The 12441-nt window shown below is 30.8% G+C and overlaps 1 protein-coding gene across 1 annotated transcript; it reads right to left on the bottom strand.

The window, feature by feature from the left end:
- Window positions 1-176: 176 nt before the first annotated feature.
- LOC108968870 lies at window positions 177-12441 on the bottom strand. The gene is made up of 3 exons (XM_018933186.1): window positions 12360-12441; window positions 8083-9418; window positions 177-3788 (listed from the first exon to the last, which is right to left on the bottom strand). The coding sequence occupies exons 2-3, from the start codon at window positions 9217-9219 to the stop codon at window positions 3657-3659; spliced, it is 1269 nt and encodes a 422-aa protein (XP_018788731.1). The 5' UTR covers window positions 9220-9418; window positions 12360-12441; the 3' UTR covers window positions 177-3656.

Here is a 12441-nt window from a genome sequence, read left to right as displayed (position 1 = left end):
GGAGTCATACGAACATTTTCTGAAGATAAAAAAATATGTGAAAAAAATAGTTTTCTATTTGCACAAAAATTTAAAAATTATTGAGTAATATTTCGAAGAAAATAATTTCCTTTTCGAAGAAAAATAACAAATTATCAACTAAATAAATAAATATACGAGCAGCATAAGCACTTGAAAAATGCATTTACCGAAAAAATATAAAAATATCAAGTTAAAACATGTGAYTTTAGCGTGACGTTAATTGGTTTATAAGGTTTAAAAAAACGTTTTTCTTACGTCACTTTGTTTATTAATATATTAAGCACACAGCCTTAGACTTGTGCTCCAAATAAGTAAATATATAAATTTAATTATAAATTTAACGAGCGAAATATGTATTTTATGAAATATAATATGTATATAAGTTTTTCAAGTAATTAACCAGAAAGTGTTAATCCGCGTGTACACATCAACTCATGCTATACACTTTTTATCTTTACTTTCTAATTCTCACATTTCAGTAATTATAATTAAAGGAAGTAGTTTTCTCCAACATTAGAACAACAAAAAAATGTGCAATCAAATATTTGTTTTAGAATTAGTTTAACTATATAGTTCGTTAAGTAATTTTCCACTGTCGCAGACGTGATTCGCGTTAAGGTGCATTGAACAAATATGGCGTTTTAAAATTAGAACATTAAATAAGTTGGGTCAATAATAAATGTAGATTAACTCATTCGCAACAATTTATGTGACAACAAAGTCACAATTACTTTTGTTTACTAAAATAATTTACACAATTAACGGTTGCCGTCATATCACATTCGAATTTCTATAGATGTGCATAACAATTATATTATATAATTAATATAAAATCTTATTGCTTCGTGCTTTAAAGTGCAGACCTTAAGGAAGTTGAGTTAAATATACATACATGGTGAAATGTATGTGAGTTACATTTTTTAGCAAGTAATTTGGTGTTTTCTAACATAGATAATTTATTAAATTAGTAACACACACAGCTATAATTAGCAAAAGATGAGTTTAGGAAATTAATGAAAGCGATTTCTCGCACTCGTCACATAGGTTCCAATATTTTGATAACATTATCTTAGTATTTAATGAAATAGTAGTAATTATGTATTAAAATGTTCCGATTTAAGCTTGTTTCGACATTTTAATATTCATTTTGAGCTTTCTTCTGAAGATAATTGCATTGTGCAAAATTTTTTGAAGGCAATAATCTATTAATGATATGCCAACCTTGATAAGTTTATCTGTATACTGATTTTTTATACGCTTTATTTAAATAATTACTGTTATAAAACAAATATACATAAATTTTAGCATATATTTGTTAAATATAAAAAATAATTCAAACTGACTTAGAACAAATAACCCATAGTCTAAATACACCTTGACGTTTGGCCGTCACCAAAAACATGTTGTAAAGTAAAAATAAATGCATGATATATATAAACCAAAATACCCTTATATATAGAAAGCAGAACAATGTATGCAATTAGAACGACGCTGTGTTCTAGTTATCAGTCCGTCAAATACGTAATAAGTATATGCGTAAATATATGCATACATACATATATGTGCATATTGAAAATTTCTRTTCAAGGTCGTTTACTTTGCATTTCACGTATACACTCACAATATTGCACTATTAATTTTATGCTTTGTTTTTGAAGCATCTGTTCAATATTGGCTTCTGCAAGCTTTTACTTTTAAATCGAATCATAAATCGATGTGCATGAGTGGCAACACTAGGTTTGTAGCATAAACAAAAAACAGCTGTTCATTTTATAAATTTTAAATTCACACATTTGTATTTTAATAGTAAATAGTGCGTGCGAGCGTGAGCGCTATTCTAAATATACTAGATGGCATATATAAATATGTATTATTTGATAAATATATAAATGTGTGGGTATGAGTGAGAAACAAGTTTTGGAGGCACGCGCGAGCAAAAGAAAAAAGTAATTTGTGCAACAAGTCCCAGATATTAATATGTAAATAGCACAAAAATAGAAATAAAATGAAACTGAAGTTAGGAAACGTTTCACACATGCAAATAATTCATTTAGGCATGTTTGTATGTATGAATATCTCCTTGTACATACGAACGTTGATTTCGGTTCCTTATACTATATTGAATTAGCAGACATTTTATTGTTTAAAGATAAAGTTATTACTACTCATGAATGTTTTGCTGATTGTGTGCTTCACGTTTTCTTCATTTATTATTATTTTTCTATATTTTTATAAAAAAAAACAATAAAAGGTTCTATTATGCAGTTGTGAATGGAAAAAAATATAAATATATACGGAGTATTCTGATAACTCATGATCTGCACGTTTAAAGCACGCTCTTACAAAAGTTAACTGGTTTTCGGTGCTATTACAACCTTATTAGCTAAATAGAATAAATACAAGCTTAACAACTACCTTATATTTAGAACATATACATACAAAAGCCTATACGTATCTGTGGGTGTTTTTGTTAAAACAGCTTATGTTGAATGGAATATTAAAAACGATAAAAAAAAAAGAAAATTATTTATAAGTGTACAAAAAAAACTAATTATACAATCAAATTACAAAAAGCTTACGATGTTAGTATTCTATTAGACAAATGTTTTAATAGCATAATGCCTTTGAGTGCACAAATACGCCTCATTTCAAATTAGCAAATGACGATTTAGCGCTAACGGTTAAAAAAAATAAAAATAAAATTTTTTTTTTAAAGAAAATAATAATTGACAAACGACTTTAATATGCGTGAAACTTCATTATCTCACGTGTGGGAATTCATATCTAACTCATTACTCTGATAAAAAATCTGCATTTGTAACCGTTTAAAGAGAAAATCGCGCAATCTACCCATTAACTACAGATACATATGTATATGCTTATACGTTATGTATGTATATGTGAACAACACAATAGATCTATGTAGATTTTAGCCATTCAAAAAATTAATAAAATAAACGTGCCATAATCGATCTTAAAATCACAAAATTCAAAAGAAACACGTATTTTGTTAAAAATTTGTGGAAAACTAATGACTCAGAACAGATATTAATCATCAGTTTGTTCTAAACTGTGAAAGCAATCGCTGCTGTGTGCATTTTTCAACAAAATTTCTATTAGTTTCACCACCTGAGTGACATAATTGGCGAAAATCAAAACGTAGACATGATTGGAGTCAGCGTATATAACGGGCTTGGCACTTCAGATTAGTAATTAACTAATAATATATATGTACATACTATATGTATATCGAATGCTAAGCCTGCGCAGATGAAAGTTTGTTGTTTTATGCAAGAAAATATTCAAGCGTAATTGAAAAAGCATCTGCAGGTTTAAAATACTAACTGTGATAGAAAGTAATATAGTTAGAAAATGGGGGCGCACTCACTCCGCTATGTGTTGCCCCTAAATCGTAAATTTATAAAAGAAAATTACTTTTATACGTACATATGTATWTGCTCAACTTTTGTGTACTGACGGTTCTACAAAGATCCATTGTGCTGCAGTTAATTCAGTAACAAGATTTTTTGGGTGCAAATTTCACTTTTTTAGAGCTAAGCATGTACTTTACAAATTATATAAACATTGTTTTTGGCCAAAATAATTGTTTCCACGGCACAAAATGCATAGCACTATCATACATGCGAAATTATACAGCTAATTTTGTTTTCATTAATAAAAATATGTATAAGTTTATGTATGTAAATAATAGTTTTTTTGCATTCGCTTAAAAGTATTTTAGGAATTAGGGTGGGTAGCTGAAACATCTGAAATTAAATACAACAAAAAAATTAGCTTTCAGTTTACGATTCACTTGTTAAAGTACTACAAGTAGAAAAAAAGAACAATAAATGTTGTGCGAAATAAGGATGCTTCAACAGTTAAAACCGATTAATTTGTACAGATTACAGACAAAGAAACGCTCAACATTAGCATACCGGATGTACATTTTTTGTAAATACACACATACATTTACGAATTAAGTTAACTTAATACATTAGCGATGCAATGTGCACAATGTTCTATTTGATATGTGATGTTTAGAAGATATGTGTATTAAAAATTATATACATTTATATACATTTAGTTTGTAATAAGACAAACAAACACGTGTGCTTATAAAAAATATAAAAAGCTATTAGATATTAATTAACACTAACATAGYTATGTATATATACAAACATATAGTTAAAAGTAGTGTAAAAAACTCGATCTTATCACCAGAGACAAAACAAAAACAAAACAAACAAAAAAAAAACAACTTGGCTTTTACAGTGATTGGTTGTAGCTCATAGGTACACACATACATACATATACTTATGTATGGGAGCATACATTCAATACATACACCAAAAGTCATAAATGTTGTAATATACGCGCAAACACGTTGTTTATCGCCGATGACTCATATTTTCTTAATTGTTAACTACAAAGCGTATTGAATTGAATAATACCTGAAATGCATTTCGTTCATAATGTTGAATGAAAAAAATAAAGCTTCAAACGCATAAGCATGTGTATTAAGATATTGCTCAATTTGTGAGTTTTTTGCGTAAGAACCAAAATATATTATACAAAATTGCTGATACTTTTTTTATTCAATGTTTAAAAAAAGAAAAAAAATTTCATTAAAATTCCAGCTCAACAATAATGTTCGGCAATGCAAAGCGAACAGTAAAATCAGTATACAATTATAACTAACGCTCGTGATAGCATGACGAATAGTTACAACCGTACCGAATAACGAATATCTATTTGAGATTCGTCTGTCTTGATGACTGGCGGCTCTATAATGACATCCATCAAATATAATGCTGACTATCAATTGTACAAAACTCAATAAAATCGTAAGTCATACACGCTAAGACCTCAACACACCGCGCTAAGGCTCMAATATACCGTAAGCTTGAGTTAGCTTGCTTTCTTTTGCAAAGATAAATTCTAACACTTGACTTTCGAAATGATGAATGTGAATTTAATAAGCAATTGCCAAACATTTGTGAATGGTGTAAATAAAATTTCCGTAGAACTCAGGAAATATTAGTTATTATTTTTTAATTTGTAATTTGTTTCGTATAACTTCAAACTATTTTAATCGATTACATCAGATGCGATAAAATTATAACCTAAAGAAATGCAAGTATGTATTTGTATGTATGTCACCAACAAAATGCAGTAAAATCTCTAAAAAAKAAGAACCCAAAAACTCAGTTCTAAGTAGAAATAAGATATAAACAATTGTTGGAAAAAGATGCTTTTTAGGAAAAAATAAAATATTTAAAAGAAAAAAATAAATTTTTTAAAANATACACATCTAATAAATTTTTTAAAAGAATAATTTTAGAAGTTAGAAGCTAAAAAAAATATTATTTTTATGAAAAATTTAAATTTTTTAAAAGAATAAATTTGATTTTCGCAGACGAAAGAACAAATATGTATYTGAAAAAAATCAGATTCGTTTTAAGAAAAAATTAAATTTATTTCAAAAAGTAAGTTGTAGTAGTAAAAGGAAATAAAATTTTAATACTTTTACATTCTAGTCTAACAGCTGGTTTCACGGAAAATTTTAATTGAAAATTAAGTTAAATTTAATTTTTATTGAACTTCGGACTTATGTTTTCTACGTTTCACCATTATTCACATTTAGCATACCAAAAATTGTAAGACAGAGATGTTAGTAAAAGTAACAGGTGATTTATGTAAACAAATAAATTGTATTTATGACCCTATTTAAATAATATTTAAATGGCAAAGTATGGCAAATAAAAATTAAATTAAATGGTGAAACTGAAATAAATTATTTTTTTACTTAAATTAGGTTCGTGAAACCGCCTATTTTAATGAGAAAAATTAAATATATTTCATGTACTTCAGTGCTCGAAGAAATTTGCAAATATTCCTTTCAGAAAATAGAAAAAATCATATATTGCTACAACAATGAAACAACTAACTAATTAACAAGTTGTGAAAAAATTATAGTTTTAAAAAGTCCATCCCCGATTACAACTTGCCCTTGAATATAAAAAACTTGTAGTTTTTGCAAGAGTTTTTTGTATTTAGTATATTAAATGTGATAAGAAAACTAAAACTAGAAAGTAGAAGGAAACTGCAATAAAAACATTTCTCATTCTACAAAGTCCTAAATGTGTGCTTAAAAATAAAAAAAAACTTTATATTGACAACTTCACCGCGTTTATCGTAGTGGGTAGAATAAACATAGACAGAAATAATCCCAAAATAAATTTAAATTTTACAATAACTAAAGAACCGCATTTTATCTTCAACGATCCGGACGGCGTAAGAATAAACGATAAGAGGAAAATAAAAGTCTAAAACAGGATTGGAATAGTAAGTGTAAAATATAACTATAAAAGTTCTTCGAGAACAGAGAGCAAAGCACTACACTAACAACCTTCACTTTAACAAGATTTTTAATTACTTTAAAGCATTCATTCATGCCTATCAGAAAAAGGTTGCGACAAATGTCATACAAATTGATAAAATCCGTAATCTCTCATGAAATTTGGAGAAAATTTTTTTAATAAAAATCATGTTTTTTAAAACAAAATTGTGACAGAAACTCTGGAAAATGAATTGAAAATACACGCTTGTGATGCTTTAAAATGAGTTCATCGTAAGCACATAAAGACACACAAAGAAAACTGGGGCAGTCTCTTGCATTGAGGCGAATTTTTTAATCGCAGTGAAATTGTCACTTTAGCAAAAGTTTGCTAGAATTGGAAATCAAACGCAAAAAAGTGTCGTTTCCAGTGGCAATTTATGCTGATAAGAAATGGTACACAATTGACCTCTACACGGCAATGTAATAATCAGTAATAGTCAGATGAAAGTATATACAAATACATATATTTTGAGTTAAACTGAGTTCTATAGCTTATTTGCTTTTTAAATTATTACGTTCTGCTGAAAAATAAATAATAAACTATTTTTTATTCGATTTCTTGCGGTTTAATAATATGACTATATATTTAAAAAAAATTCGTAGATAATTGTTGCTTTGTTATTTAAGACATTATTAACTGAAATGTTCAAAATCTTTTTTGAATGGAGCGAAYTGTAACATACATGGTAAAAATTTTTCAAATATCATTCAAAACTATTTAGGTTCAGGTAAAGTGGCATTCAATCCTCAAACGCATTTTTACTGGYGACGAGAATTTATGAATATGACATCGAAACTGTCAGAAAATTACACTCCAAAAATTTGCCAAAACCGAAAAAACCAAAGTTCGAAATTCATTCAAGGCGTATAACAAATGCATGGAAAATAAGAATAATTCGAAATTCAGTCGAGGTTTATAACAAATGTATGGAAAAATGGCATTACCTCTCTGGAATTTTTTTATTGACTCAGGAGCCTATTTCGAAAGCGATAATAGAGATTTGTATTAAAATACGTGAAAATTTAGTATTTATGTGCCAGTCCGGGTCAAATTTGATCAGCTGGTATGCTTTTTTTTTTGTGTATGAGAAGTTTTTCATTTATATTATTTTTTGAAAATTTAAATTCACGAAATATTTAATTTTTAAGTATACCATAAATTTTGTGTTTTTAAGGTTTTTTTCATTAGAATATAGACAAGAAACCCATGAAAACCCTAGATAATGTAAAAACTAATAAATAGAATAGCGCAGAATTTTGATTGATATATCCGAAAAAAATCATGATTGAAGCATAAGAAAAAGGTTCGACTAAAGCACGCTGAAATGTCACTACGATGTGAGAATGTACACTTAAACTGTAATATAGTATGTAACAAATTGTGGTATATTGATAAAAAGAAAAAAACCTTAAAACTACCACCATTGAGCGCATACCCACTAATTGATGTTTTTACAGACATATTAACGGTATTGAAACATTTTCACCACTCGAAAGCTAAATTACTTATAAAAGTACAAGATTTCGCCAAACTATGCTAAACTTAATTATGTAAAGAACTAGTATATAATAGATATGTAGAGTATGGRCCTATGTACTGCTTAAAATGCATACAAGCACATACACGCACGCGCACGAGCACACCATGGCATACATACCCTTGAACGCCCACTGCGCGCGCCATCCGCCGTGTTCGACGCTGAAGAATCTTTATTTTTGGAACGTTCCGCTTTGCTGGTAGCTATTATTGGCAAACCGCCACCTTCCATCATGGTTACAACAACTTTATTGTTACGACTACCCGCYGTTATATTGCTGCCACTGGGTGTTTTGCCACCACCCGGTAGTGTGGTTGGGATATTCTCTTGTATTGTTGATGGAAAACGCGCTTTACGTCCACGACTCGATTTCAATTCTTTATCCTTCCCTCGTTCCTTGTCCAATTCCTTCAATGTAGCGGGCGTATGACTTTTAGAACGTTTCAAAAAACGTAACATTTGATTTTTTATACGAGTCGAACTGCCGCTAGCATCGCCGCGTTGATGCAATTTGCCGCCATTCGAACCGCCATTGATGAGACTGCTACTTGGCGGCTCAATGCGTCGAAATGTGCCATCGGCTGCGCGTACGTAGCAGCCATCCGTCATTTTGTGGTAAGAATCGGACGGTAATTTATGGAAATTTCCATTTGGGCTACGATAATAACAATTGTTTGTTTTGTGATATCTATCGGCAATGGTTAAATGCCCTGACGTCTTGTTCTTGGATGCGCTGCCGCCATCCGTGACCGTAGCGCTCGCCGTTACATTCTCCGTTGACGGTATTGGTGTTGTGGCGTACGGTGGTGTGGCGGTTGCCGGCACTGTCGTCGTCAACAAGTTGCTGTTGGACCATGTGTCATCGGCATCGTCACCGCTGCCAATGCCACCGCCAATACTACTCGCGTCTTTGTCTTTACTACTGAATATATCACTGGTATTTAAATCTATACGCTTGCCAATCTCACTAATCGTAACTGGCCGGCCATTGGCGAGACCTTTGAGGCGCGGATTGCCAACGCGCAGCAGCGACGAGTCCTCGCCTGTTGCCGTTGGCGGTTCCAAGGTGGAATGGCTGTTGTTGTGCACCTTCGACTTGCGTATGGAATGACTGCGATTGCTGAAATGTGTGGCGGTCGACAGGCGATTCTCGTTGTTTCTTTTGTCGTGATGACTGGATAATTGGCCCATAACTTGTTTTATATTATATATGACAACTTTAACATACACCTCTCGTCCCAGTTCAACTTTGCACATATTGGCATAAGTGAAGCCTGGCACTATGCACTTCGTTTCTTTTGTTGCTGCTGTTGTTGTTTCGTTTTATTTCAGTTTTGTAGAAAAAATTTGTTGGAACATTTTTAATGCTCGTATTTACTTACACATACATACATATATACATATAATTATAAATTTTTGGCATAAAAATCACAAAACCGTTGACTGTTTACTTCAACTAAATTTTAAAGAATACAAATTTACATTGTAATTGATTTCACGACGCGCATAAATTGAAAATTGATCTTAAAAAAAAATTTTATTCTTTGTTTCTCAAGCACACAAGCGCAGAAATTATGATTTTTTTTTATCATTTATATTTTTATAGTTTGTAAACCTTTGTTAACCGTTACAAACGGCATTAGCTGTCAAGCAAGCACGCACTTTTTAACAATTTCCGCATCTCCACCTTTCTACATAGACATGTGTTTGTGAAAGTATAAATATAATTTTTAGTTTCCACAAACTTCAGACGCTGATAAAATTCGCTGCAATAGAGACAACTGAAATTGCCAAGCCAAGTCTTACACACATTTCGCCTTATTGCTTGGCTTTCATCACAATCTTCTTATTCTTCTTATTCTTTGGCGCTGACACACAAATATAACTCCACTTGACTCCGTTGGGAACTTCACTTTCTGCTTTCCGGCAGATCCACGTTCCTGTGCGTATGTGTGTGTGTGTGTGTGCCTTTTCGTTACGTTTTCAAAAATACCAGTCTTACGTTGCACGGCTGGCAGTTAGTAAGCTTTATTGAGCTTGGTTTTTATCTAAATCAGCGCTTAAATCAACTGCGTCGCATCAAATGATGGCACACACACTCACACTTTTGCGCTCAGCTTTGAGGAATTATTGTTTTTTCTTCTTTTGAATTGCTGTTGGGTGGTTTGTTGATCGGCGCGGCTAAGACCGCGAATAAACACCGCACACATATCTCGTGAATGAGAAGAGTGTGGGTACATGTCGGTAGATAGGTAGGTAGGTAGTCAGAAAAGCTCGAAAGATTGTAGATTAAAAGACAGACAGACAGCAAAGCAAAAATATCGCTAAACAATGACAAAATGAAAAAAGCTTAGCTACAGACCTACGATTACTATACGGTGCTTCAGAAAGCTAACTTGTTTAATATATTTTATATATGCATGTGTGTGTGTGTGCGTTGTAGTTTGGTAAGGCAAGAATTTAATTTTTTTTTTTTAATTTTAAACTTTTAATAAAATTAAAATTATATATATTTCCTATATATAGGAAAATAATTTAAAATTTTCCTAATTATAAATTTTACTTCAAAGCAAAACAAGATTTAAGACATAACCCCAAATTAAATTTCTACAAAATATAAATTTTTCTAAAAAAAATTTAATTTTTATAAAGTTAAAAAAAAATTTAAATTAAAATAACATAAGAAACATTTTTTTAAATTAAAAAAAAGAAAAATAAATAAAAATAAATTTTTTTTGTGCATAAAAGATTTCACTTTCTTCACAGAATTCGCTATAATTTTAGCAATTGCAAAAACTAACGCAATTTTTGAACTTCGGCTTTTAGCGCATATTGCAATATTACGTCAACTACATGCACACAATAAACAACATACATACATAAATACATACAAAATTGTTTTACAYAGTGCTACAAGTGTGGTTTAGCTCCGCAAGTTGTCGGTCTGCTAATTAAAAAAAAACAATAACAAGATACCCTACACAAATAAGAAAGTACCCATACCAAAACTTCCCTTCAGTTTGTATGGSAGTTATAGGCTATAGTGTTCCGATCTGAACATTTTATTCGAAGACTCTAGCGCTGTTTTGGACGCGTCATGGTATGCCAAATTTCGTGAAGATGTCTGCTCAAATAGAAAAGTGTTCCATACAAGCACTTGATTTTGAGCGTTCAGTTTATTTGGCAGCTATATGCTACAGTGGTCCGATATTGCCGGTTTCGAGAATTAGGAGCTTCTTGAGGAAGAAAGTATTTGTGCAAAATTTCAGTGCGATATCTCAAAAACTTCGCGGAACTAGTTTGCGCATATACAGACGAACATACGGACAGGAATTAAACGACCAGAATTTTATAACAATCTTAGATGTTAGAAACATCGTGGCAGGCAAATTTAATGTACTAATAAGTGCTGTTCAGGGTATAAAAAAGCAATAATATWTGTAGGAGCTTTCAACTAGCGATATTTTGCTTTGTTGCTGTCTATTTAGTCTATCGTTTTCACTTTGCTCCATMATACTTATAGATTAGAGGGGATTCTTATGCACCATTTTTCACAACGCGTTTACGCTTTTTACGCTCCTTAACATACATTGAACTGTATGAACACATATGAACATGTGTGTACGTGCGTGTGTATTTGTAAGTTTGTTATGTTGTGCCGTATTATTTCACTTCACGCAAAGCGTATAACGTACAAATTAAAAGAAGAAACAGACAAAAAATAGCACTTATTCACACTTGATAAATTTTTGATGTACATTATATACTATACATACATAATATGTAGTATAAGGCTATAGTCTACGAGCGTATTACGTAAAGTAAGTTAATCAAATTTTTTATTAAAACACATTAGACACAATGATTGCATGCAAAAAGTAGCAACAAAAAAAAAAGAGTAGAAAAAAAAACAATATTGGAGAAAAAAATTAAAGAAACTTGAAATCACTTAGTGTAGCAAAGCTCTTTTTGTATTCCAATTCAACTTATGACTAATGGTGAGCAGCGGGTATAGGTGGAACTTATGCACATAAGCAGCGCAGCAGCATGTGTATATTTTTCTTTCATCAATTTATTCAAATCAATTTAGTTTTCACAGACTTTAATGAATTCCACGCTTCGAAATGTGAATTGTGTAGCGAATTCGGTTATAAAATTTTATACATTTCCAGCTACCGGRCCAACCGTCAGCCAGCAGCACTTGTTGATTAAATTATATGTGAACATACATATTTTTATGCGATATATAATATATATAATCTATGCTTAGCTTAGCACACAATCACACGTACAATCACCACATAGGTATACACATATTTACACATATATATGTATATGTATAAATATATATATATACATTAATTATTATTAATATTATAAAAAAATAGTTATTGTACGCGCAGCACCGAACCGTTGAACGCTTCAACAACGAAAATTTTATTATAATACGAAGGCTTTAAACGTCGCCATGATACTGAG

This window comes from Bactrocera latifrons, unplaced genomic scaffold, assembly GCF_001853355.1.
Source record: "Bactrocera latifrons isolate USDA-ARS-PBARC rearing strain unplaced genomic scaffold, ASM185335v1 scaffold_230, whole genome shotgun sequence".
In the NCBI taxonomy this organism is placed as follows: domain Eukaryota; kingdom Metazoa; phylum Arthropoda; class Insecta; order Diptera; family Tephritidae; genus Bactrocera; species Bactrocera latifrons.
This window is presented reverse-complemented; position numbering and strand designations above follow the sequence as displayed.